Source organism: Dermacentor andersoni, chromosome 11 (assembly GCF_023375885.2).
Source record: "Dermacentor andersoni chromosome 11, qqDerAnde1_hic_scaffold, whole genome shotgun sequence".
In the NCBI taxonomy this organism is placed as follows: Eukaryota; Metazoa; Arthropoda; class Arachnida; order Ixodida; family Ixodidae; genus Dermacentor; species Dermacentor andersoni.
In genome coordinates this window covers 42,869,426-42,897,198 of record NC_092824.1, presented here as the reverse complement: position 1 = coordinate 42,897,198, position 27,773 = coordinate 42,869,426, and the positions used below count along the sequence as shown (strand labels likewise).

Genomic DNA, 27,773 nt, shown 5'->3' with positions numbered 1-27,773 from the left:
GCAGTCAGACCTCATGTAAACACACAGAAAGGAAAAGACACTTCATCAAGCCCTACTTATTACTACATCAAAAACTGTTTATCCCATATAACAATGTTTTTAATTTTTTAGAGTCAGTAGGCCAGTTAAGTAAGATTTGAGCCAGCTAAGATTGATAAATACCCTTAGATGGCATCCATACCACTTTTCTTGCCACTGCCAATCAAAGGGACACTGATTGAAAATTTTATGTGGAGATAGATCGAAAAATTCGGCTTCTGTAGTAATGAATTCATAGCGAGAACAGAGCTTTCTTGTAAGCAAAAAAATGACAAAAATAGAAAATTGAAGTGGCACCACCCCTCTTGGACTGCGGTACCCCTCATGTGAGGTCAACACTGGCAATTTCACAGAGAGCGGCATAGGGGGAGGTCACGTGCGGGTTACGCCAACTCGCCTGCATTGGTGCGGCCGAATAAGATTAAGGAGCATCAGTGAGACTTCTGGTGGCAATTTTTCTGCACAGCAAAGTTGTGTGTCGGAACACAGAACACTGTGATAGACTTCTAGGCAAACAATCTATCAATCTAGATCAGCTAAATATTTCCAAACACACATATTCACTGCTGGGTGTGCATTAAAGGAATCCAGGTGTCCAGAAAAATTCGAAGCCCCTGTTACAGTGTCTTTCACTGCTTCTGCATTAGTTCGGGATGTAAAACTCTGCCACTCAATCGAGGCATTAGTTTCTGATCAGGCTTCAGGGCATGCATAACTTGGACCTGTGCGTGGCCTAGTATGACATGCTCGAAGCAAGAACTTGCCTTTTCGTTTGGCCAGTAGCACACCCCTCTTGGTCTGCCTAAATTTGTAGTCGTGCGGTGTCACAATTCACTGTTCTCACCCGGCAATGCTACTTGTAGGGTACAAAAATTTCTTTGATTTAGTCCCTTCTAGTGCTGTGTATACCTTAGAACTTTCTGTGGGCCTAGTTGGTGCATACTTGACAAATGTTTTTAAAGTGCAAACAAAGACAAGGCACAAAAGGAATGTCATACACAGGAAAGGCCCTACTTGAAAGTAGCACCTGTCCTGTGTATGATCCTCCTTTTGTGCCGTGTCTCTTGCTTGCGCTTTAAAAACATTTGCTGTGTATACGATGGCGCAGTGCTTGTGCAATGAAACGCATCAATTTAGGGGTAACTATAATAACGTGCACACTTTCGTTTCCAGCGTCTTCAGTTTGTGTGACATCGGCGCAATTTTGGCTCGCACACCTAGATCAAAGTCTTCTTCATTTTTAGTTAGCAGATTCGCAGTGACACGGCATGATGCTGTGGAGTAATTGCACATGTGGAGTGTTCTACTTTAAAGTTTCCCTGTCGCGTTTCATTTTGTGAGCACTGTGCATGCCAAGGTAAATCCTCAGAATGACAAACACTAATGAAAACAGTGGCACGTAAAATGTGTTTGACGATAGTTGAGGAATGCTGATTAAGGCCTATTAAACAAATTTATAAAAGTGCAGAGTTTTGATTTGATTTAATTGAGTTTAGCAGTAACGATTTACATCGGAGAGTAGTCAAAATGGCCAGCTGTTTTTCGAAAGGCTCTTCAAAAAGAAGACTTCACTTGCAGGAATTACAGAAATCAAGCCTTCTGCTACTTTCCTGCACCGTGCTGCCTTCCACTGTCACATAATACAGAGCCATTGTAATTTTGTTGCGGTTTGTGCGTTTTGTAGGCGCATTCTATTTAAGTGCAGCACGTGTTCTGACAACGGTTCTCCCAGAACATGGCGGGCAGCTCAGTCTATCAGTGTTAATAAAGAATATGTGTTTCGCATGTGGGTCATCCGTGACCCACACTTCAAACAGCATGCGCTGTTTAAACACAGTGCACCATGGGTCACAAAATTTGTGCTGACGAGGTTCTGCAAAATTTTCATGCGCATAAATATTTTTGCGAAGGTATTTCTCCTGGATTACTAAAAAGCCTGGGCCTGTATCCACGAAAATTTTGTTGCTTCCCCGCACCTCCGCCGAAGTCTTGCAAGTAAAGACGCAGACGAGAGGCTATTGTATGTGCAAGTATAATTTCAAACTGATACGTGGCTCATGTCCAGAAGGCACCAGCTCACGCTAGCTTCAAATCATCTTTTCTACACAACTGGCCCCTATGTTATCATTGGTACTGGTCTGTAGCAATATGTACTGCCTATGATAGGCCATTGCTGCCTAGATTGCCTTATTAATAGCTGGGTTTAGCTTGTCCATAAGTATAATAACATTCACGGAGCACCAGGTTACTTGAGACAGGGAACTGCAAGAACAGTACTGACAGCGGCATCCTATGATGTCCCAACACAACGTGTCGGACACGTTTTCATGTTACGTGGGCATTGCTGCTGAAGAAAATTTTTTAAAAGGCTACATTTACATATCCAGTAAAACGGTATTCTGCGAACAGAAATAGGGAGTCTTAGTTTGTCCGTAAAGCTTTCAACACTTGTGGAATAGCGGATCCCCGAAGAGTTACATGGCGGCAACAACCCTGGTGGCAACATCTGGTGACACGCTGTCTGACCAGAGAACACGCAAAAGTAATGCTGCAGTGACTAAAATAGCCTACTTCACTGCTGGTGTAAAGCATTGGAAGCAACATGATCCTTAATGTGCAGCACTTTTATGATTCTTTTGTGATGATAACAGTGACACGACACAAAAGAAGATTGTATTTGGACAAAACGCCACAAGATGTCACCACCGGCTTTACTGCTGCCGTCCATGGCTGCGGTAACCTGCAGGTGTTAAGAGTATTCAGAAGCCTACGGACAAACTAAAACTCTCTATTATGAGGAAGCTTTGGCTCGATGTTTAGCTGATTTACTTATTCAAATACATATAAAACACAGAAATGTTCTTGCTGAACCTATATGAATGAAATTTGTTTCATTTAAAAATGAAAGTTGAACTTTACCATCTTTAGAAAAATTTTCATATAGGCCTAAAAAAATTTTTTTTAATTGTCAGAAACATCTTTAAAAATAAATTGAAGTGCCAACTTTTAAAATCCATAACAGTGTTCCAAAAAAGAGATCACAGTTCTGCAAATTGTGTCTATTAGGGCATCTAAAACTGACAAATTTGATATTAAGTTTACATCAGTTTATGTGGCATTGTTAAAATGCTTATGAGGGTTTTATGAAAGTCGTACTCACAAATTGGCAGCGAATTTCAGAGCAGTAGTATAATAAGTAAATTTTGTGTTTTAAATCTTTCAATAGGTGCAGTTTACAGAATTGTGATATTGTCTTTAATTGCTGACTTAGAGTTTTGTAAGCTTGATTCTTCAAGATCTTATTTTATCTTTTTTAATGGAACAAACTTAATCAAAATTGGTGCAGTGGTTAGTGGGAAAAAAATTATTTCTCCTTTTCTGTATATTTATGTCGGTGCTCCTGAGGCAGAGCTGACAGTATATTCTGAGCACATTCGTGGTCACACTTGCTGTACCAACTGTCAGATAACTATCATGAATGTTGGGCATTTAAAAAAGCAGGCTGATCAGGAAACACTCTTATCCTAGAGAGGCTTTCTAAACATGGGCCCTGCACTTTCGTTGCCATGTGATAAGGGAATAACTTCCAGATCTACCGAAGACGCGCGCCACAGAAAACGTGTTAATTTATCTTGTACTTCCAACTTGGAAGAGGCTCCGTCTTAACTGCGTCTTTCTGTTCAGTCCTGTTAATAGTGCTGTTTGCATTCAAAAGCACCTAGGCAGTGACTAAGCAGTGAAAAACTATCTCAATACCAGGGTGTCAAGTCGAAACATTTTCAGGTTCAGCGTTGGAGTGGAAATAATAGCTCTTCAAGCCAGTTCGAAGCATTATGAACCATTTCATTTGGATTTGAAGAAAAATTGCATGCCTTCAAATGAAAAGTGGGCGACGCTTTCTGATAAACATACAATTTCTTTGACTGCTAGCTGTGCAAAGCCATTTTCTTCTGCACAGACATTAACTTGAAAAAGTTGTTACAAAAGTGATGCACCATACACCATTGCATATAAAGGTTGGAATTTGTACATTCAGTGAGCTTCGTGGCATTCTGTGTGCCTCTGCAGTGAATTACTGCAATACGCCTCCCCCGAATGCTCTCCTTCACTGGTTTCTTGAAGTTTCCTGTCCTTGTTGTCCATACTGTGCAGAATTAATACTTAATTACTGTTGACTACCCATGTATTACATGTTTATTTTATTTTAATGGAAGAAGGCACAGCTGTCTTGTGTCTGTCTGTTTAGTCCTGTTTTTAGCGTCATTTGCTTTTGGAGGCACCTAGGGGAAAACGTAACAGGCTGCTGGCTACATAGCGAACATGATAACAAGGCAGGGCAAGTGAAGCAACTGGACTCGGACTCGCAACTACCTGGGTGCATTCAGCACCATTTGTGCAGCTGTGATGGTGAGTAGGAGTTTGCGTTGTACGAAGGCGAGTTTTGAAGTGAACCGAGAGGTCGAAAACATTGACCACCAAACGGGTAATGCATATGACATAAAAATGCATAATGAGGATACAAAGTAACGCATTTTGAAAAATATGAGTAAATGGGAGATGATTTCCAATTTTTTCCAGACATAGTTTAGATGTTCAGTAAAGGTAAACTTAGAATAAGAGATATGCATATTCTTTAACTTTTGTTGCTGTTGGAGGGCAATACGGTGGGTTGCAAATTTGGGTAAAAGTGTTGGCATGGCTATTGGAGTAGTATAGGAAGCACGATTTTTTCTGTGCTGATGGTGACTTTTGCAAGACACGCCCAGTCAGAGTGTAGCACGAGTGCCTCGCGTGCTCTTTTTTTTTTTTGATCCAAGTGTTTGGTGGCAGAAATGATGACCACCTGTCGTCGGTGCATGCCTGTGTTGATGCACCGGGTGGGAAAGGGGAGATTTAGATGTCTACGAATAATATTTCTAAGTAGGGGACTCATTGGTGAGCCCTCAGCGCTTCTAATTCAAGGGGTGGCTTACACCTTGCAGGCACTAAAGCAGTATATGACGGTGTTGAGGGAAAGATTTTATTTACTGGCAAAGGTTTCCATACTCGCGGATGTGGACAACTTTCTGTGGCCACGAAGGGAAAGCCACGGGGGCGGAGCTTTCGCACATGTGTTACCGCACCAAGTAGTCCGGCAGCGTTTGACAGTGCTTCTGGTTACCCTAAACAGATCCTCAATCGACGCAGCTTCCACGTGCAATGGTTTCGCATTTGCCCAGATGCAGAAGGGAAAAGCTGCAAAATAAGGAAACATTTACACTCAGTGGTGTGTTTTGTCTTAATTAACTGTTGCTAATAAGGTCTTCGTTTTCTCTTCCCCAGCTTAAACTGATGTGGATGAAAACGTGGGACTCCTTTCAGAGGTGCTCTCACTTGTGCGCACTTTGCTTCCGCAGTTTTTTCTTCATAGCCACAGAAAGTTGTCCGTGAGTATAGAGCTGTTATGACAAACTGTAATACTGTGGGATGCTTAACTGTGGGATGTCGATAGCACCTTTGAAAACAAGAGTGTAGTTTTTTGTCTTTCATTTGACCACATGTTTTAGTGAGTTCATATAAGGAGAGTGTATAAGTTGTTCTAACATTTAGCCAAAGATGTATTTCATTACATTAGGCTGGTATGATGAGAGTGAATTGAGTAACTTGTTAGGTTTTGCAATAAACCTGTTTGTCAACGAATAAGAAAGTGCGTTAGTTTTAAACAAGAATGAAATCTAAAGAGAAAAAAAAATGTCGGTTGCCTATGAAATATGTTTTCAACATGGGAAGAGTGAGCCCGTCCCACCGCTGAGCAGAACGGGTGTTAACCAAGTCGTGTTCAATTTCTCCAATGGGGAAAGGCACGTCTTAGATTGTCGCCATTAATTGCTGAAGCCTAGTGCAATACAATTGCCATCAGTGGAGAGGTCATTACAGAAATCTCTGTGGTTAACAACTTAGCGGAGCGTAAAATATTCGTGGTGAAACCGCCATCCGGAAGTGAAGGCGATGGAAGGTTCTTTTTGGCATACTGCGTTCCAAATAAGATTTGGTATGGGAGGCCAAATATATTTCGCTTTCTTAATGATGTGCAAAGCCACCTGGAGGCAGATGTTTTATCAAGATTATTGTGCACTTTATTAGTGGTCAAAGTGTCACAGTATTATGACTAATAAAAGTTTTAAGGTAGGATTCTGTTGTTTTTTGAAAATGCCTACACAGTGCCCTGATGCGTGTACGTTCAAGCGTTAAACCAGGAATAGCTCCCACCTGGTTACAGAACGAGCTTTATGCAAGTGTTTGAAAATATTATTAACGTTACTGAGGACAAATCTTACAGCTTCTTTTGAATGAAGGGGAGTTTGTCGAACCTACTGGAAGCAAATAGAATTGGAGAGCGATTCCAGAGTTTTCTGTTTTCCCAATTTTGTACGGCATTTCAGACGAGGCTTGTTTTGACAGAAAAGGGAGAATTTAATGCGTTCATAGCCAGAGTTGCAAACTACTTGTAGCCATACAAGGCAAGAGATGCTAACATGCCATCCAACCAGCTCTGAGCAACGTGTGATAAAAATAGAGGGTTATTGATTATTACCAGAGATTATTGGTAGATGCCAACTGTAATGACTGTGCCCCTCGTGTATCTTCATCAACTGTGCTCCAACGTTAGTGTTTTGCCCTTAAGTCGTTGGCAATTAGTGTATGATGTGAATGGCACAAATTTGAATTTCATTGAGCAATAGTTCCAACTGGAGCATGAGGTAGCGCATAAGCTGTGTTGATGGCAAATGTAAGAATGGGAGTCACACAGTTTGCTGCTACTATCAACTCCGAGGTGTAAAATATAATTATGTTGTACCTATTAACGGGTGCTAATAGGCATAGACAGTATGTGACGGCATTGTATGCTGCAGTGTCAGCCAATGGGATCACTGTGGCAAGGCACGACTGTTCAGAAGTAACACTCGGCACGCTGCAAAGAATTGACACAAGAAACGTTGCCTACTTCTATCAGTGTGGCACACTCCAGGATCGTAGAATTTCAGTAAAAGCAACCCTGTGCACAACATCTGGTCAAACTGGTTCCTCCATGAAGTTCCAGTATGGCTGAAAGTAATGGTTTAGCTACGGTTTTCACTTCAGTTCCGGTTCGACACACTGCTGAAAGCATGAGATGTTTTAAAGCGAAGCTTTCTTTGCCTCTTCCTTCGACTCTGCCACCGCTGCTGCTGCTATCTGGCACACTGCGTCGGGGGTGTGGTTCAGAGCGTGCGTATACATGACTGGAGCGAGTCAGGGAAGAAAGGCGACACAAGAAACTCGTTTGGCCCCCCACTGCGCCGAATGTGCACAATGCACTCTGGAGCTAACTGGATGTCACCACATTAGCCTCTCGACAGTTGTAATTATCTGTGACCCCCCTTAAAAGCATTGCAGAAACTGCAGCACTTCCCTTTCTACTAATATGGGAGTGCAGAGAGAACATAGATAGGACTGTAGAGAGGAGGGAGGGGAAGAGGCAGTCCCCATACAATGGGAAGGGGGGGGAAGTGACCTGAGAAGGCAAGGGAACCCTACTACTATATGACAGCAGTTGTGGGGAAACAGGATAAGCTCGAGTTCAAGGTACGGTACAGTATGTTCTTGCTATTTCTGATAAATAAACACCATGCAAATATGTCAAGAGGATAAATTGCACAGGGCGTGCTGAAGCAGAGCCACATTAATTAAAGTGCACTGCAGAGTCCAGGTGACACCACGGAAGCGGTCGAATACCAAACCAACACTTCTATGCTCGCTGCGGTAGCTTTGCAGCTATGAAATTGCTACAAGTCATGTATTTGATCCCGACTGCGGCAGCCGCATTTCGACGGGACGAACTAGAAAACGAAACGTGCACTTCGATTTTGGGCCACGTTAAAGAACACCACGGTGCCAAAATTAATCCGGAGTGAGCCACTATGGCCTGTCTCCTAATCCAATTGTGGTTTTGGCACGTAGACACCATGATTAAATGCAGGTTTAATACTTCTGCCACAATGCAATGTGCCATGTAAGGCAATGAAAATGCTCAAACCTTCAGAGGTTATGAAATATGGCACGCAACAGTGCCTCAAGCAAACACCTCGCCCTGTGTGTTCTCTGTAATATGCAGACAAACAGCAGTGGCGCACGCAAGGTAGCGTTTAACATCAACTCACCACCCTCATGTTAGACTAAACGAAGAAATTACACTTTCGCCATCAACATGACCACCAATTATCGCCAATCAAAGCAACCAGTACGAAAAGCTTCTCTAACATTGATTCCCACCGTGCGTGGGATCTGCATCATTTTTGTTCCCTTCACGACAAAGCAGGAAAGACGTTTAGAGAACGATGGGGGTTCTGTTCAATGAAAGATTGAATTTTATACAACAATTCCAAAACAGCCACCAGGGAAGAGCTGATTTATTCAATTTTTTTTTTTCTACAAGGTGTGACAATATAACGTAATACATGGTTCATTCCGCATTACACGAATTTCCACATCGGCTGGCCAGAATGCTGAATGAATGTGAAATACTCCTCAGAAAGAGTATCTCAATAATGAACTACTTCAAGCTCATACAATCCTTCAAAACACCTGGTTTTCGTGAGATAAAACATAGTTGGCGCACAAGTAAACAGGACAGTCATCGGTAGAGTATTTTGCCGTAGCTAGCGATATTCCGAGGACATTCGCGGTGGCCGCTCTAATGCGGCAGTTTGGACCATGGCGTTCATCAAGCAGTCGCCGGTATTCCCGCAGGACATGCACCAACCTACCCCCCCCCCCCCCCCCCCCCCCATTTTCCGCTGACTTCGCTGGAAGAAACTCACGATTCGCGCACTACCCTGCAACGGGACTAACAGTGCTCATTCAGTTAAAAAAAAAGTTTTAGGACAAACAGCGGACAGGCGCCGCGACAAAGCAAGCCTGTTAAACGCTTGAGGAAAGGTGTTTCGGAGTACCCAAGGAAGCGAGACATTTTGTCGAGCGACGTAGGCCGTTCGTTTTCTCTGTGTCCTCGCGTTGTTTCCGCTGCGACTCTCTTATGAAACGAGCCAACCATCTTGCCCCAAAATGCGTCTGCTTGGTAAACGTTCAGAGCGGCGAGATTGAAGCCCAGAGTCACTACTCGAGGCCGTCGTGCTTCTCGCGCACGGCCTCCTTAAAGCGTTCCTCGAGCAACGACAGCTCACTGATGAGGTCGGTGATGGCGTTGGTGAAAGCCTCCTGCGGAGTGTTGTCCGGCGTGGTCTGGAGCCGCAGGATGAACTTGTGCTCGAGCGGATGGGGCACCTTGTAGCCGGCGAACAACACGCAGGGGTCCTTGAGCAGCTGCGCGCGGATCATGTTGCCCAGCGTGTGGTCCTCCTTGTTGACCGTGAAGATGGCCGCGTTCGGCACCTTCGTGTCCTTCTCGATGGTGACCTTTTTCTCCCCGTCGAACAGCAGGAACGACTCGAATGCCGGCGGTGCGTTCATCGCGGCGACGCTGCTCTGCGCGGATCAGCGGACGTTCGAAGACGAATGGCGTCGTGTAGACGGCTTCGGTGGCGTTTACGAAAGGGACAGGTAGCAGTGGCTCCTAGCACTAGATGTAGGCGAGCAAGTCGGCGACCGTCAGTGTGAGACAGTTCAGTGCGAAGAAAATTGTCCGTAACAACGAACACGACAATAACGACAACACAGTTACTTGGCCACGACGAAACGACGAAACACCGCCACAGAATCGCACTAAAGATTACCGGATGCCGCAACGCTACAATTCACCACCTTCCCCAGCACAATATCAAAACGTAATTGTATCTGACTTTACAGTATAAAAACATAACTACAAAAGCATTTTAAATCCCACATTAGGTTATTATTTATATAAAATAATAAATATTTACAAAGCAAACTGATACGTACTAAAAATTAAAGAACAATGCCCTACATTTGGCGAGATCTTGAAAAGCAAACAACCACACTGAAACAACGTCTCGTGGATTCTCGAATAAGTGTGACTTGCCGAGAGATCTAGTTATTTCTCTTTTGGTTCTTTTCCGTGCAGAGCGCCGGTTAGGTATGTATGTCTTCGTAATACTAGGTGTTTAAATCTCCTTAAATCCTCCTTACACTTCGAAATATAGCCATAGACTATAGCAGAGTGTGTACTTTAGTTTTTGGTGATGGTTATGGTAGCAATATTTCGTCGATTTGATATCTGAAGGCGTTTCGATACGCTCGGATATTACGAGCTTTGGCGACCATGTCGATCGTGTTGGCATTCGCTAGCAGGAATACTGGAATATCTACACTTTGTCAAGAAAGAAGGATATTTTCGGGTAGTTGATCAGAAGGCCGTGAAGTATGTTAAACATTAGCATTTGGCAGGCGTCATTACCAACGCTTGTAACGCAATGTCAAGCAAAACCTTCGTTTAGTGCTGCATCCCGGGTAATGTTGCGACCATGTGTCTCTTGCTCTGGGATAGCTGATTTAGTTGCCCGCTAGCAGGCTGGTCTGCGTTCAGTCGAATGTCGTAGTTCTCGCAAGAATAAACGGCTGTACAACATGTCGCGTAGTCCATCCTGTCGCCCAATTGGGTGTGCGTGCATTCGATAATGACCGGACCTGTACTTGCCAAAACGAGGTGCGCATCAATCATCGGGGCTGGATTAAACCGGCTGTAACAAATATTAAATTTGGACCAGGGCGTGCGTAGCCGTAACGTTTCTTTTTAATTGCATCAATATGGGAAAGCAGCTTCATGTAATTATGGGAAAATGACAGAAGGCTAAGACGTGCGCCGAACTTTCAACTAATGCTTTTATTCGTTGACGCAAATGCAAGGTATTTACAGAAAACTACAGGCAAAAAAGACGACGGCTCATACACGTGTTAATCTCGAGGCATAACAAAGCCAGCATTGTTGATCATGAATGCATGTCAGCCTCTATGATGATGTAATTGAACTTCACCGTGTGCACTCGACCATTTCAATGGGCGCACAAATGGGAGTTGTAAGGAAAGCATATGCTCCCTTTTGCCGCGTGTGTGTGTGTGTGTGTGTGTGTGTGTGTGTGTGTGTGTGTCAATTCTTTCTCTTTTCTTGATTTTTTTTTTTTTCACGATGCATGGCTTCTGTGTTGCTTTCACACAGAAAATCCCAAGAGTCGTACCATAATAGTATACCAAGTTTTGCAGTTTTCTAGCCTTCTGATGTGGAGAACTAAAAAGCCTTGCCAAGCGCAAGTTGATGCACTAGTTTGTTTGACGTATTGGAAAGCAGCCGTGCTTAAAAAGCAACAAACACAAGAACATAAAACAAACTCTGTGTGCAATGTTCACAAGGAAGGCATACTTGCTAGTATATTATAGCAGGCGGTATATTGTAAAAATTCCGTCATATTCTGTCTCGTTATCACCCACCACTTACATGAAGCCATCTGCATTTGCTGAAACGTATTGGGTGGAGTGCCACTTGAGCCAATGATGACACGAGAAGGGAAAGAACTTCAATCAAATTTTTACACTATCCTGATCCTGGTTGCAGAATCTTCCACACTGTTTCATATCCAATTGATGGAGTGAAACCGCCTAGACACCATGAGTATGTTTTACACACAAAGCAATGAGCACTGTGGAAGCCAGAGAGTCACTGTGATGCCTGCACTACTAGAAATGAGTTTGCTCAATGCGACTTGACAGGGTCTTTAAGTTTTACGTGTAAAAGCAGTGTGTGAAACAATGCAAGATAGCAAATGGATGAAATTCAGCACACACGGCCTTCGTTCTTGTGCCCAGTGTCTTTCATGTGCCCCTGCTTGAATGGTGCCACTGGAAAGCTTTGCGTGATGTCTCGCTGTGTGCTCCTCGTAGGCGGGCCCAACGAGCAGTCATGGGGGCGTACAAGTACATGCAAGAGCTGTGGCGCAAGAAGCAGTCGGACGTGATGCGGTTCCTGCTGCGACTGCGCTGCTGGCACTACCGCCAGCTCAACACGTGCCACCGTGCACCCCGCCCCACCAGGCCCGACAAGGCGCGCCGCCTTGGTTACCGTGCCAAGCAGGGTAAGGCCGCTGTCCACCCCCGTTCTGTAGGCGGTGCTGGCTGGTTGTACTGGCTGCTCTCGGAGAAATAACTGCAGCTCATGCTTGCCATTGATAAATTTTACTGCGTGCGGTCGCTGACAAAAACGGCGTGTTACAGGCTACGTGATCTACCGCATCCGGGTGCGCCGTGGTGGCCGCAAGAAGCAGGTGCCCAAGGGTTGCACCTACGGCAAGCCCAAGAACCACGGTGTGAACAGCCTCAAGCCCGTGCGCAACCATCAGTCCATCGCTGAGGTTAGTGCCATGTGTATGCCTTCTCTTGTCAAGGTTTACTGGATGGTATTACTGATTGTGCTTCTGTGCATGGTTGACTGTGCCATGAGTGTGCCGTGTATGTCTTGTAAAGTTAAGTGCAGTGGGGCGAGAGGAGGGGAGCTATTATTGTCTGATACTTCCTTAGCTCATGCTGCCCCTCATCACTGCAGAAAGCAAGGATGGAGTTGCTGTAACCTGTAAAGGAGCAGATGTACGTTATAGGTGTACATGATGAAATGCAAATGCAGCCTTTGCAACTTAGCAGATTGGCTTCTCCTGTAGTTTTGTGCGGTCAGCGATTACTGGATAGACGGGGCCGCTATAAAAGAGATTTCAAAGAGACGCTGGTAACATCGCTGTTGGTGTTTGAATTGGTCGCTGAATTAGGGAATGGAGTCCGAAATGTGGTGCGAAGCTGTTCGAATAATTGAGGATGTTGACGACTATGCATTGGCCACAGGTCAGAGTGTCCTCAAAAGCAGAGCACTAGTTTGAGAATTGCGGTAGTGTTCACACTCGTATGCTGTCCCAAGAGAGCAATGCCCTACGATGCTATTTACATTGCACAAGAGACTAACCTCTTGTCTCTTCCCTGGGGCACAGGTTGGTTGCACAGGTGTGCTATGCTAATCAAGTAAATAAAAAGGAAGCAGGAAGAGAAAAAGTGACATAAAAGGCAGAGAGGTGAACCATAGTACCGTATTTACTTGCATAATGATCGCACCCCTGAATTTTGTCGTCGGAATTTGATTTTTCTTTCCTGCGTAATGATCGAACCCCGAACTTGCCGTGGCGATATGTCGTGTACCAAGTCTCGCTAATGATAATCGCGCATACCATCTGTCGAATGCAACGCAAATGACTCTTCAAGACATACGAAGCGGTCTGCATGCACCAAACTGATGCTTAAGCAGATGCCCGATTTCATTCCTTTCATTACTTTTTATTACTTTCCGCACTTCCATGAAAAAGAATAAGCTACAACCAAACTTGCCTTTGCTTTATTATTTGTAGGCTTTACAATGGTTGTGGTCAACAACATGAACAAAAAAGGTGCCTTCGATTCCTCTTGTCTGCACTCGTGGGCACACAACAAATTGCGAGCGGCAACGATAGTAGCTGCGTTTACACTGGTACATTGGAAGTGTACCCTAGTCATATTCCAATGCTTGTGACGCAGCTAAGATGTTGCCTACCCTTAGCAGAAACGTGCCATACTAGGATAGTAGTGAAGACAAATGCCGCAGTTTTCGCACTGTGCTCGCCATGTGTTCTTATGTCACTGGCAGCTAAGTGCGCCCATTTCTGTTTCTGACCCCTCAGAGTGGACATGGCTACGTTATTGCTGCAAGCTTGCCGATATTATTAATTACTGATACAGAAGAAACTGTCAATGCTCGTAATGTACTCACGAGAAGAAAAAAAATAGCATATGGCTTGCTCCGTCGGCCGCCTTTTTTGTTTTGGTGTCCCACACTGTTAAAGTGGCAGCAGCCTGTTCGTTGACCTGTTGTCATCCTGCAACCAATGCGGGGTGAAAAAAACTATTTTTTTCTTTTCGCGAAATTTAGCCCGTGTAATAATCACACCCCAGAATTTGCATCAATTTTTTTTACAAAAAAGCGCGATCACTGTGCAAGTAAATACGGTAACTGACTGTTTGCCAACTCTACTGGGGCAAGTGTGTAGAAAAGAGAAGATTTAGAGTGCACAAGTACGAGGAACACAAACCATGACGTTTGTCTTCCTCGTAACAATACCACACATATTGACACGACAGAATTGAATAAATTCTCATCTGGATATGCTATACTAGGCAACGACATGACTTATCAGTACAGTCGAACCCGACTATATCGAACCCGTTTACATCGAATTATTCTATATATCGAACAATTTCTGGTCACGGTATATTTACAATGAGTATATATAGCAAAAATTACGCTTACATCGAACAAATATTGCAGTGACTCCCGATATATAAAACGTCAAGCGGCGGAAAAGTGCCCCCAGAAGTTGGCTTTCCCTCGAGGTAGCGGGGAAACCCGGCGGCGCGGCTCCATCCAACCGCTCTCCCTACCGTGACCACGCTGCCTCGGGCTGTTCGGGCGAGCCGTCGACACTCCCCCTGACGACGCTTCGCCGTGCTCCCTCACGGGTTGCAGAATCAAGCGTCCTTCCTTTCTTTAGATCACTATCTATCGACACTCCCCAGCAAAAAATGATCCTGGCCCGCCTACAGCGCTTGCTCAGACAGCCAATCAGAAGCTCTTGTGCGCTCTTCGTGCAAGATGGCGAAAGTGCGAGTTGTCTGGCTGCTTCTCTGGTTTATCGTGTTCGCGCCTTGTGGGCCTTCTCCCGCAGTGTTGCCGTCATGAAACGGCAGAATTCGCCTTTCGTCGTGAAGATCGAAATCATAAATCGCGTCGAACGCGATGTCCCCGCAGCGTGCAAGATTCCGAGGAGCACTCTCAGCACGATTAGGGCTAAAGTGGCCAGACTCGCAACCCGGCCTGACGCGTACGCACGGCCGTGTACGAGCGTTCTTCATACGTGCCGGTTTCCACGTGCTCGGTGATGACTGTAAATTCTGATGAATGCGACGAAGCCGTTGCCGGTGTTGCCGAAGTTTGGAGCGAGCTGTCAAAATTTCCGGGACATCCGAATCAACGGTGGACGAGTTTGTGAGTGCAGATGATGGTGTCGCGACAACAGTAGATCCCGAAACGAAGACTACATCGCCGACATCGTACCGAGCACAAATGAAAGTAGGCACGTTGAGGAAAGCAACTACGGTCCTTTGTCCACATCCTCCGAAGTGATTGGTGCACTCGCATTAGTCCGGTGCTTCTGCGCGAATGCGGAAGGTTGCGGCCTCAGCTGTTCGGACTCCTTAGACAATGTGGGGAAGTGCGTGCGTCGCAGGCAGCGAAATTGCCCAAGCAGAAGAAAATGTAGGACTAATTTATGCGAAACTAAGCTACTTTCGTCAATAATGTGATTTTATAAATGGTATGTGCTTTTATGACATCCAATTATTTAGCAGGCTTATATCGAATTATGCTCTATATCGAACTGATAGGCATTTTTTTGCGACTTCGATATAGCCGGGTTTGACTGTAACACCATTCACTGCTAGAAGTAATTGTTTCAAATATTCCTTTTCTTCTGCAAACTGTTACCGAGTGGAATAAACTAATAATTCTTGGCTGTCGCCAATGCTAACATCATTTGTATTTAGTTTAGAGTAACTGCATTGCATGTTTTGTTGCATGATCTATCAGATTTATGGGAAACCTGTATTGTTGGACTGTTTGTGCAAATTTTGTTGATTGAATTATATAAACCATCCTGCTAAAAATCGCCAGAAAGGCATTGCAGTATTAATATCAAATAAGCTAGTGGATTCCGACATGGAAAGCATGGGGTAGCGTTATTGCTTGCTCATCCTGGTCGTGGGAGACAGCTTTGTTGTGTGCAGGGTATTTCACCTCCTTGCAGCATTACCTGGAAATATTCTTACGGTGAAGCTTTTTGTTGTTTCCTTCGACTGTTCTGCTGCTGTCGCTGTCTTCCACACCACGTCGCAAAGTGGTTCAGCGTGTGTATATGCAGGGTGTCTACCATCTGGCAATTCTCAGGGATTTTGAATAGTCTGGAAAAACTCTGGGAATTTGTGCTTCAACAAGGGAAAGTTAGCTGTCTTTTTATTGAATGGGGACCAAAGTTGCCCTAATGCTGACTCGAGTAAAGGAGAGGGATTGTAACGAATTGTCTTTGATGCTGTGTTTTCGGTTGGAGGAGTTGCCAGCGTATCAACGACCAATTTTCCGGATGCCCGATTTTTGGGACCTGCCCAATAATGCAGACGGCTTCGCGGCCCCGTAGAGTCTATGTATAAAAACGTCTGAAATTTCGGATTCAAGAACCCTTCGCCATACGATTTTCCGGACTTTTTACTGGCCACAGGTCCGAAACGGCATTAATCAACGCCACCACTGCCTCCGTTTTATCTCACTACCTCGAACTGGCGCCCTCGCTTGCAGATCCGCCGTAGCCACCATTGCGGCAACGCGAGGCCGAGCTGCTTCGACATTCGCTATTAAGGTTCTCGCCGTTAGGTGTCGTGTTTTTCATTGAAAGAATTTGCCGCTGTCAGCAATGGCGCTGACTCTGCCTCTGTAATCTTCGCATTGGCTTTGAAGCTTGGAAAGCACGGCGCACTGCATAAGGCCCGTTCCCGAAAGGCAGCTTCGCCTCAGCACAGCAATGTTATGCGGTGAAGCATACATGAAGTATTGCAGTGAAGCTTAACAAGTGTGGGAAGGGACAATTGCCACTGGACACAGTACGTATTCTCTAATTTTACATGTGCACACCCACTGTCTCTTGTCACAGTACCAGCACCGATATGCCTAATAAGTTTACTGGAAGGCCTTCAGAGCTTTCTCGGACATGCCTGTGGCGATTTGAGCCGTTAAGGGCAGTAAAAAACATGCATTCATTTTTTTGGACTGCCCTATTTTTTTTTTTAAGTTTTAACAGCCCCTAGGAAGTCTGAAAAATTGGACGTTGACTGTACAACTGACCAAGAAGATGCTTCAAATGGTCCGTGGGGCAAATGCGCCGCAGAACGAGGACGAGAACATTGAGGAATGGTCGGGAAATGAACTGTGCCGTCACATTGCAGTCTAAGGCAATGACAATGGTAATCATCTTGGAGGTTATGAAAATGGCACACAACAATACCTAAAGCAAACACATCTCGCTGTGTTTTTTGTGTGTGTACTACACAGGAAAACAGCAGTGGTGCATGCAAGGTAACATTTAGTAACTCGCCACTCTGATTGCACTAAACACTGAAGAACACACTCTGAGCAGCGCTTTAAATTTTTGAGTGCAGTGCGCTGCCTTACGTATGTTAGTGTTAGTCTTACTGCCTCCCTCTGTGTATTGGTTCATCCTGTCTATCCAACTTGTGTGGTGCTCAGCTTACACGTGTTACTCACAATTCATGTACTTCTTTTGCTGCTCATTTCAGGAGCGAGTGGGTCGTCGGTGCAAGGCCATGCGTGTGCTGAATTCCTACTGGGTGGCTCAGGACTCGACGTACAAGTACTACGAGGTTATCCTGGTCGACCCGTTCCACAAGGCGATCCGGCGCGACCCCAAGGCCAACTGGATCTGCCAGGCCGTGCACAAGCACCGCGAGCTGCGTGGCCTCACCTCGGCCGGCCGCAAGTCGCGTGGCTTGGGCAAGGGTCACCGTTACACCAAGACCGTGGGTGGCTCACGGCGTGCCTGCTGGAAGCGCCGAAACACGCTGCAGCTGCGCCGCAAACGTTCAAGCCATTAAACTTTTGTTTGGCCCCCTTTGTGTCGGGTTTTAGTGTCAAGAGGCTAGCTTCTGCGTATCTCAACACTGCCATCTCGCTAACTATGCAGTACAGAGAACGCCGTGGGTCTCGTCATCTAACCAAAAGGGCTCCATTGTTCTGCCTCGAGTTTTTCTTTGTGCAGCACCAAAAAAATAGAATGGATGAGCCCTCCTTTCTCTGGGACACGCAGCCAGCTTGAGCCCTAGCCTTGCTGTACAGCACGAGAGTTGAGATTGAGCTTAGTTATAGAATCGGAACGGGTGCCACAGTTATACGGAACAAATTGTGGCTTTCAGTTTGTGTGGGTGAGTAACTTTGCTTGTTGTTCCTAAATTAATGGTGCACACTTTTTCCAGGGGTACCAGGGCTAAAGCCATACAGCTCTGCCTGATAGACCCTTTAAATGCACAGCACAAATGCGTGGTAGCTGGGCTTGCAACAATTGTCTGTTCCTTGCTTTGATATAATGAACATGGGTGTAATGAGTTACTGGATATAATGAAGTAAATCTAGGGTTCGTGTTTTCGCTGCCATCCGATATGACGGTGACCCTTGTGGATGCGACTGCTTAGTAACTCAACAATCGTCTGCTTTCCTAGTTGGTGTTGATGTTATAGGAGCATTTTTGGGGCGTGCAAATAGTGTGATACCAAATGCTTCGAAAATGCTCAGCTTCCTTGCCAACAGTTTCCACAACGAAAAGTTGCTGCATGCTTAAAAGCAAAAAGGGAGCATTGGCAAGAACTGAGCAGTTCTGTGGCATGCATTTCTGTGTGCCCAAACTTTATTTCAATCAAAATTCACTTTCGCCGGGCAATTGGAACCACATGTTCGCTTACGTCTCTGCGGCGCTTAGGGGCAGTGAATGTGTCACTAACACTGTGATATCCTCCCCGGAAACTCCCATTTTCGGCTTGCCCTGAGAATATTTTCGAGCAATAACCGTAGCTCGCAATGTCTACTTACGTCATTTTTCCGATTCTAAGGCGAGTCATTTAGGACACGGGAGGATGAAAGCGAAAGCGGAGCGCAGCGGAGGATGAAAAAAAAAAGGCTGCGAGAACGCGACGAGGAAAGCGGAGAAAGAGGGTAGGGCGAAAGCGTGAGAAAAGCGCAGCGCCGCTAGGTGTTGGCAAACGCGCACTGCATAAGTTTGTTCCTAGTCCCTTTTAACGCAGGGTAGGCGGTTTAGGCGCTACAGGAAAACGTTTTTTTGCTGTCTCACAGTTCACTGGCTTTTTTTTTTTTTTTTGTTTCGTGCACTGTAGAGTTTCAGCACACTTTCGAAGGCGACGGCCACGAGATGGCGTCAGAGTAGGGCCGCTCCGTTTGCAACGTGCCGCACGAGACGCATTGTCCGCACCAGCTAATCAATCTGTCGCGAAATGAAAACACTTGTAGAGCTGCGCTCAAATTTCGCATTAGGGAGTATCGTAATCATCGGTCAACATTTATTTAATAACTTGCAGAAATTGGCCGGAAATTGCCTGCTCGCTGCTGTCGGATATTAAGAGGAAGCTTTAGCTCGGGCCCTACTCCGACGCGGCCTATTCAAATACATGTAAAAACGCAAAAACGTTTTTCTGAGATAACCCCTGGACCGATTTTGATGAAATTTGTTGCATTTGAAAGAGAAAGTTAAATTCTAGTGACTGTTGGAAGCAGAATTTTGATTTAGGGCTTGTATTTTGCTAAAAATATTTTCAAAAATTTAGAAGTTTGAAAAAAATAGAAGCACGAAGTTTACAAACTAATAGCTCTTCATCAAAAACAGATTTCGCGATTCTGTAAACGGCATCCATTAGACCATTCAAAGCGGACAAATTTGATATGTCATTTTACATCTTACGTGAATTTGTTACATTATTTACAAAGGTTCTGCAAAAGTTGTAATAACACATTGACACATTTTTTGAGGTTCATGTGTAACATATCAATTTTGTCCGCTTTAGATGTGCTATCAGATACAATTCACAGAATTGCGATATCATTTTTTCTTGCTGGGTTAGGGAGTTGCAAACTTGATAGTTTCGTTTTCTGAAAATTTGCGATTTTTGCCAATTGTGGTTGCCAATTTTTTATAAAAAATTGACAACCTAAATCGAAAATTCGAAACCAACAGTCACTAGAGTTTAAGTCTTTCTTTTAAATGCAGGAAACCCCGTCAAATTTGGTGCAGTGGTTGCCGAGAAAAACGAATTCTCCTTTTACATGTATTTAGATAGGAGCACCCGAGCTAAAGCTTCCTCTTAAAGGGACACTAAAGGTTACCAGAAACTCAAGTTAAAGTGGTAGAGCAATGTTCTAGAACGTCTAAGGCGTCAATTTAATCGCGAACAGAGCTTTAGTAACCGAGAAATTGAGGTAAATGCATGACACGATTTGAGACCCCCCAGCGACATTCCGGTACTAGCCCGATGACGAAAGGACTCCTCATAATTTGTGTTACTAATACTCAACTACTCGTATTAAAAATATCATTTCATTCGATTATAAGACGGAAAAAAATGCTACTTGTCTACGTCTATTCGACTCTAAGAAAAAATAGCATTTTGACGTTACCCTTCAGTAATATGGGTGTTCGAAAGGTTTCGTTTTCGCTCGACTCTGCGCGCTCGACTCTGCGCCGCGCACGCTTTGGAGTTTCAGTACTTTCGTTATCGCGTCGTGCTGTGAGGGTTCTGCTGGATCGCGACACTTTCATTTGGAACAAGCAGCGAGAATGCCACGTCCATGTGATGTCGTGGGAAGCCCTCGTTGCTTTCCCGCTCCGGAGAGCCGGTGTCGAGGCCGCCGTCGTAGTACGCAACGACGCCGGCAGTGCGAGCCCTCAGCAGCAGGTCGCGCTCGTCGGTGCTCAAATCGCTGAAGTTGAGCCCACCATCGCGAGCCAATGTGTCGGTGTCAGGGTCCATTGCGACGAGCGTCGAAGTTTGCGCCATAGAATGAAGTACCAGCTTATGGGCGTCTTGCGCTGGAGTTTGAGGTATAGTAGCGGCGCCTGGTGGCGGTGCGGGAAACGACATCTGGGTCGCGCCAGCTTGGGTCGTATTGAGCCCTGGCTGTGGCGAAGCACGTTTCTAGGCCGAGTTTTGCGTCGATTCGCACTTTTTTATGCCCTGTTGCGAGTGCGAAAAGGCTCGTCACTTCTCACAGATCACGCCGACCACGCTGCGAGCTCGCCGCAGCCTATAGTTTAACGAAAACGGACTCTCCGTGTGCCGTGGGACGTAATGTGGGACGTAATTCTTTTCTCCTTCCGCTAGCCACCATACTCCCGCTTTCGCTCTGCTGTCGGCTCTGTCTTGGCTCTGTTTCTGGCCGCGCGTTTGCGTTTTGCGCAGAAAAGCCGTAGCGCCGTCTGCGGACGCCGTCCTACTCACCGTTGGCGCAACGTCACTATGAGACCATGATGTCAGTACTCCTCGATCGGAGGGCGGGTGATTTGAACTGCGCTAGCGGTACGCGGACGCTTCAGAACGCATTTTCTCTTAAAATAAGTCTCTCCTTGGCACGAAACAAGCGTTTCGAGGTTTCTGTGATGGTATTTCAACAGTCCACGTTGACTTAATAGTAACCTTTAGTGTCCCTTTAAGAGGAAGCTTTAGCTCAGGCGCAACTCCGACGCAACCTATTCAAATACATGTAAAACGCAAAAACGTTTTTATGAGATAACCCCTGGACCGATTTTGATGAAATTTGTTGCATTTGAAAGAGAAAGTTAAATTCTAGTGACTGTTGGAAGCGGAATTTCGATTTAGGGCTTGAATTTTCTTAAATCGATTTTTAAATATTTGACCGTTTGAAAAAAAGGGAAGCACGAAGTTTACAATTTCATAGCTCTGCATCAAGAACTGATATCGCGGTTCTGTAAACGGCATCCATTGGATCATTCAAAGCGGACAAATTCAATATGTCATTTTACATCTTACGTGAATTTGTTACGTCGGTTACAACGGTTTTGCAAAAGTTGTATTTCCCTATGATTAAATTTTTTTTATATTCATGTGTAACACACCAATTTTGTCCGCTTTAGATGTACTATTAGATGCAATTCACAGAATTGTATTATCACGTTTAGTGGTTGAGTTACAGAGTTGTAAACTTGATAGTTTCGTTTTTTGAAAATGTTCGATTTTTGGCAATTTTTAATAAAAAATTCACGACCTAACTCAAAAATTCGAAACCAACAGTCACTAGATTTTAACTTTGTCTTTTAAATGCAACAAACCTCGTCAAATTTGGTGCAGTGGTTGCCGAGAAAAACGAATTCTCCTTTTACATGTATTTATATAGGAGCACTCGAGCTAAAGCTTCCTCTTAAAACAAAACTGCGTGTGCGGCGTTCGCATGCTTTACCGCATGACACAAGTGTGTTGCGGCGAAGCCGACTTTAGAAACCCAACTGCCATTGTGCTATTTGTGGAACGGGCGAGTAAAGTGAGCCGAGTAAAAAGAGACTGGTTTACTGTGTCATTCAACAAGACGTATAAAGATGAGAACATAATTAAGCGCGCACGAAGCTCTGCGGCCCCGTGAAGCATATATAACGTCGTCACTGTATAACAACTTTAGAGATTTTTTTTTCGCAATCTAGGGATTTTGGGTATCAGGATAGGGATAATACGGCACGCTGAGTTGGCAACACTGATAGCTGGTCTGTGACATTCTGTGACACTGATAGCTGGTCTGTGACAACTGTGAGACAGTCATATACAGAGTAGCAATGCAGATGGTGAAAAAGAGAATGGAGGAATGGACAGAACGCGAAGAGATCTTGGGAGAACTGCAGAATGGATTTAGAAGGAACAGACGGCTAAATGATAATTTATTTGTTATAACACAGTGCATAGAGATAGCGACAGCCAGGCAGAAACCGCTATGGATAGCTTTTTTTAGACATTAGAGGAGCTTATGATAATGTAAACCGAGAAACGTTATGGAGCAGGTTGAGGGAATATGGTCTAGATAGAAAGATGATTGAGTTCCTACAACAAGTTTATACAGATAATGAGGTAGAGATAACATGGGAGGGGGAAACTACAAAGCCAGCTAAAATAAGAAGAGGTCTCAGGCAGGGCTGTCCATTGTCGCCTCTGCTTTTTATGATTTACATGAGCCAAATGAAAAAGAGACTAGAACAGAGCACAATAGGAACTGACATAAGCTATATGCTGGAAGGGCAGAAGGTAGCTCAAGTACTAGCCGGACTGATGTATGCAGATGATATTGTACTGCTTGCTGACACCCGAGTAGGGCAACAGGAACTAATGAACATATGTGGAGAGGAGGGAGAAAAAATTGGGACTGCAATTCAGTAGAGAGAAGTCTGGGATAATAGTATACAATGAAGAAAGGGGGGAACCATTGGAAATACAAAGCACTAAGATTGATCATGTTGAAAAATACAAGTATTTGGGCATATGGCTAAACGAGGGCAAAAAGTACTTGGAAGAACAGGAAAAAATTATGATTGAAAAAGTGAAAAGGAACTCAGCTGTAATGAAACACAAGGCACTTTGGAACTATAATAGGTACGAGGTGGTTAGGGGCGTATGGAAAGGGGTGATGGTACCTGGCCTTACATTCGAAAATTCAGTACTATGCATGAAATCGGAAGTTCAGGCATGCATGGAAACGAGACAGAGAAGTGTAGGCAGGTTGGCCTTAGGAGCACACGGGAACATCCCTAATGAGGGAGTGCAGGGGGACATGGGATGGACGTCATTCGAAGGTAGAGAGGCAATAAGTAAACTAAAATTTGAACAGAGACTCCCAGCACTGGAGGAAAAAAGGTGGGCAGGAAAAGTGTACAAATATCTGTACATGAAAAGTTTGAACACAAAGTGGACACTCAGAACGAGGAAGCTGAGGAATAGATACCTACAGCCGAGGGAGGGGGTCCAACGTGGTCCTAGTGTGGGAAAGGAGGTGAAGGAGACGGAAAGAAAAATGTGGGAAGAAAGAATGCTCGGAAAGCCAGCACTATCAATGTATAGGTCACAAAAACAGGAGATTAAGAGAGAGCTCTTATTTGATAACTCGCGGGGCAGCTCACTATTATTCGAAGCTAGGACGGGGGTTCTGAGAACGAAAACATACAGGGCTAAATTTGAAGACGTGGACCTTCGGTGCACAGCTTGCGGAGCCGAAATAGAGACCACTGAGCATATAGTGCTGAGATGCACAGACCTTCGCCCAACCCTGGCAGAGGGAACAGTGGCAGATATGGAAGAGGCATTAGGTTTTCCCGGGGAACGAGGACAAATAGACGAGAAAAGAGTGGCCGTAACGAAGGGGAGGCTAGAGGATCGGTGGAGGAAGTCAAGGGAGAGATACTACCATAAATCGGGGAGATAATGTTTCCTCTACTGTTTTTAGATAGTTATTTTGGGGGGAGGAGGGGAGTGAAAACTAGGTTAAGGAAAAGAGGATATAAAGAAAGGGGAAAAAAGAATAATAATAAAATAGGAGGGGGAGCAAAAGGCTAGGTGGCGCCAGCCGCCGCCCGTTACAAAGGGTATAGCCGCCATCCATCCATACATAAAGCTGCGCGCTTCGTCGTGTAGCCGGTGTAGCCACAGAACACGTGTAGCTGCAGCATGTCAGACGTTCAATTTTCAAGCGAAACCTACCAGTGCAAACTGGAGAACCTCCGACAGCGGCTTCTCAAGGAGAAGCTCGAGGACCAGCAGCAGAACCGTGCCAGAAATCCCCGAGAGTGAGTGATGTATCTTCTCATTTCACATTTTCCTTTGCTGGCTTTGTTCATATGTAGTGTGGTCTTTTTTTTTTTTGTCTGCGGTAGACTATGTTTTTTTGCCGGTGGCACACCAGACGCAAAACGATCGTTCGGGATAAATACGCACCATACACGTTTTCGCCGCGCCTGGATGTAGGGGCAGTTTGGGACGGCGATTCGCGGATCGCGCTTAATTTTCGGCACTCAGTCGCCTTGGTCGCGGGTACATTGCCAGTTTGGCGCTCAAAATGCACTACGCGCAGCGAAAACGTTCGATCTATTAAACGACAGGTAGACGCGAATCAATGCAGCCTTTCTATGGCGCCATTCCGCTGGGATGTGAATTGCACGTGCACGTGTACCTAGGCCTAATTCCCGATGCCGATCTGTAATGCACTCCCCATCCCTATTTAGAGACAAAACTTAACTGACCGATCTCTCCACCTTCCGCTAACTTAATTTTTTTTTCGCTTTGCTGCCAGAATTTGTGATCACCAGCCGACAGTTCAATATCGGACATGCGACTCAATATGTCTAGTGAGCACTGACTTTGTTTTTTCGTTTCCTGGCTGGTTCTGGTTTTTCTTTTGCAGACTTCCCTTGCTGATTTAGGCAAAACTTATTCTCTCATCTAATTCTCGGTTTATTTCACTCTCGCCTCACCAGCTCTGTTGGCAGAGTGACAACTCCACAGAGGCAGCACCACTGGGTTCAATTCCAGGACCAGGCTGGAGTTTTATTCAAATGCGAAGCATTCCTTCTGAGGAACTTGCATGGGTTTTCTGTGCAGCGTGTCATTTTCAGGTGGATGTCACATTCCATTGCAGGAAGCAGTGCAGTTACTGAATGTCCACATCTAACTTGAAGCTATAAATATATTTCCCCATCAAGAAAAAAATATAAGCAATTAAAATTTAAACTAGGAACGAAGCTGCAGTTTCCTCTCCTTTTTTTTGTATTGAAGCTCAAGTGCAGCCTGTATTGTGTAGTTCCAGTTCACAAAAGATGCAACCTGCACCTCCATCCTTGACGGTTGACGTGGTGGATGAAGTTGGATGCGTCCGAAAAAGAAACCTTTCAAACACAAACGCACCATCATCTGGTGTTTTAAAAGGTTTCATCTGGTGTTTTAAAAGGTTTCAACACGGGGTAGATTGTGCCAGTAATGAAATGCAATCAAAATGCTCAGTGGTAGGCCACAGTGATCTTTTTTATTTGAAAGCTTGCTTTTCAATCATACATGCACAGGTATATATGTACATGTGTAATTTGTTGTGCCTGGTAAATTCTGAGTTATCAAAAGAGAAACTGCAGGCATTGACTTCAAGTCAACAGAACTTGTTCTTGGCTTAGCTAGCATTTGCTGAAAGACATGTTTACCACAATGAACAGCCAAGAAACATCAACGATACAGCTAATAACGTCGCCGACACTCCCTACTGCCCGGTCGTTCAAGTTTCTTGCCTTTGTGCTCGTCAGTCTAGCAGTACTAAATTGTTTCCAGCCAGAAGATGGTGCCATGACTGTACTTGGTTTACTTAGGCTGTGTGTGTTCACAGCTAGGGATACGATTTGATTGATCCACTTGCAGACAACCAGTGAAGGTTGCGTTCATAGTGACCTAACAATGGGCTATTTCTGCAGAAACTTGACAGAAGGCACGTTGCAGTCGGCGACTATGGGGCAAGCCACAGAACAGCAAGGCACCGAGGAGCCACCTATTGAATGGTCAGTCAATGCAACCTGAACTTCTGTGCCATATGCTGCTGAAGCACAAGCTGAATGTGTTGTTGAAATATGCTCCTGCCTCTTTCAGGTTGCAAGACTTGGAAGTGCAGCAACTGGAAACTTTATCAAGGTAATTATTATGAATCTTTTAAAGCACAAGTATTTCTTGTGGAGCTGGATGGCTTTAATGCTGCGGTTGTCAGAGTTACTGCTCAGGTTGCCTTTAAAGTGAAGCTGTCTTTGTGGTGTCTGATGCTATGGTTGGTGGTTGTCCAGAGCATGGATTGAGCAAAGAGCCTTGAGGCTGCATGGAAAGTGAGCATGTTTCAGTAAACGTCAAAGAAAGCTTCACTCAGAAGTGATTCTCACTTGTGTGTGGGGTTCACCAATTTTTCATTTTTTGGTGCACCAGCCTGAATGACCGTCTGTTCACTTGCATATAATCAAGATGCCCTTGTGTGCAGTCGGCGTTCACTCTCTTCCTCTGTTTCTCTACCATGCGTACAGTAGCAAACTAAATGGCTGTCAGGTCGGCCTCTCGACCTGTCCTTTTTGCTTTCTCTCATTTACCACAGTATCTAGGTCACTGGTAAGCACTTGGGTACGAATTTTCTTTTCAGGTGCAGAGAAGAGCGCCGAAGGACACGACTCATGGAGCAAGCTTGTCTACGTGAGTGCTATGGGCTTGGAGGCTCAAGAGGCAAAGCACATCGGGACAGCGTGCACAATTTTTGCGTGCGCCTTGAGCAACGCCTTATGGCTCTGAACAAGGAGGCTGCACAGGAGACAATGAATGAAGTTGAAAATATGATGTCTAAGAAAAGGCAGGATTTATGAAGGCATATCTGGTAGCCTTTGTTCTGGTGTTTTGCACTTTCTTAACTGCTGTTGCACGTTCAAGAATGTGTGCATATTTACGAGCGGGTAACAGTAGCCATTTCTTTCGCTGTATCGTTTCTTTATTTTCTTGCATCATTATTTTTTCATCTATACGCAGCAGACTCTGCAAAACCTAGTAGTCAGCTTCACTGCGCAGTAGAAATTGCAGCTGTGGTTGCCATGGCGAATAAATGATCAGATTTGCCGTGGCACCGGTTGTGACCATAAGCTGCCAACCAATTATAATCTCTGTTTGAGGGTTACTGTAGTCGTGCGCTTGTCTCTGGTGTGGGGAGGAGGCATGTTGGGAAGGCACCGCACTGTACCTGAATTTTGCCTTGCCCCTGCCGCCAGAGAGTTTTCTGCGTGCAGGGAAGCTGCCTTGGTGTGCTGTAAATGGTCCAGTTAATCTATGCTTTCCTTTTCATTCTTTTGTTGCGTAACCAAAAAAAGTACAGACTTGAGTCTTTCAGAAGTTGCAATATTTATTGTTCCTTTATCACCTGTTGTGTTCAATAACTATGAAATGTAGCCGCTGAAGGCTTAGTGCCTATTTTGTTTTTATTTCATTCATCACTTATGGAAATAAAGAAGTTATTGTTATTAATATATCTTTGGGCTTAGTTTTTTTATCACACTGCACATCAC

At 44.8% G+C, this 27,773-nt stretch overlaps 3 protein-coding genes across 3 annotated transcripts; 2 read left to right on the top strand and 1 right to left on the bottom strand.

The window, feature by feature from the left end:
• Window positions 1-9,081: 9,081 nt before the first annotated feature.
• Polr2J (DNA-directed RNA polymerase II subunit RPB11) lies at window positions 9,082-9,792 on the bottom strand. Its single transcript, XM_050167544.3, has one exon. It carries the CDS (start codon window positions 9,526-9,528, stop codon window positions 9,175-9,177), a length of 354 nt encoding a protein of 117 aa, XP_050023501.1. The 5' UTR covers window positions 9,529-9,792; the 3' UTR covers window positions 9,082-9,174.
• A 233-nt stretch (window positions 9,793-10,025) lies between these two features.
• On the top strand, window positions 10,026-17,773 carry RpL15 (ribosomal protein L15). Its single transcript, XM_050167535.3, has 4 exons — window positions 10,026-10,111; window positions 11,911-12,101; window positions 12,241-12,377; window positions 17,440-17,773. Exons 2-4 carry the CDS (start codon window positions 11,930-11,932, stop codon window positions 17,752-17,754), a joined length of 624 nt encoding a protein of 207 aa, XP_050023492.1. The 5' UTR covers window positions 10,026-10,111; window positions 11,911-11,929; the 3' UTR covers window positions 17,755-17,773.
• A 5,687-nt stretch (window positions 17,774-23,460) lies between these two features.
• On the top strand, window positions 23,461-27,736 carry LOC129381504 (uncharacterized). The gene is made up of 4 exons (XM_072285344.1): window positions 23,461-24,497; window positions 26,163-26,246; window positions 26,335-26,376; window positions 26,867-27,736. Exons 1-4 carry the CDS (start codon window positions 24,379-24,381, stop codon window positions 27,081-27,083), a joined length of 462 nt encoding a protein of 153 aa, XP_072141445.1. The 5' UTR covers window positions 23,461-24,378; the 3' UTR covers window positions 27,084-27,736.
• The last annotated feature ends 37 nt before the right edge of the window (window positions 27,737-27,773 follow it).

What these genes read in the sequence shown, in the direction of transcription:
- Polr2J (XM_050167544.3), bottom strand. Translation starts at nt 9,528, where the DNA reads ATGAACGCACCGCCGGCATTCGAGTCGTTCCTGCTGTTCGACGGGGAG.
- RpL15 (XM_050167535.3), top strand. Translation starts at nt 11,930, where the DNA reads ATGGGGGCGTACAAGTACATGCAAGAGCTGTGGCGCAAGAAGCAGTCG. An exon ending in TGGTTACCGTGCCAAGCAGG is followed by an intron (nt 12,102 to 12,240) that starts GTAAGGCCGCTG and finishes GGCGTGTTACAG; the next exon opens with GCTACGTGATCTACCGCATC. An exon ending in ACCATCAGTCCATCGCTGAG is followed by an intron (nt 12,378 to 17,439) that starts GTTAGTGCCATG and finishes TGCTCATTTCAG; the next exon opens with GAGCGAGTGGGTCGTCGGTG.
- LOC129381504 (XM_072285344.1), top strand. Translation starts at nt 24,379, where the DNA reads ATGTCAGACGTTCAATTTTCAAGCGAAACCTACCAGTGCAAACTGGAG. An exon ending in CGTGCCAGAAATCCCCGAGA is followed by an intron (nt 24,498 to 26,162) that starts GTGAGTGATGTA and finishes CTATTTCTGCAG; the next exon opens with AAACTTGACAGAAGGCACGT. An exon ending in CAACTGGAAACTTTATCAAG is followed by an intron (nt 26,377 to 26,866) that starts GTAATTATTATG and finishes TTTTCTTTTCAG; the next exon opens with GTGCAGAGAAGAGCGCCGAA.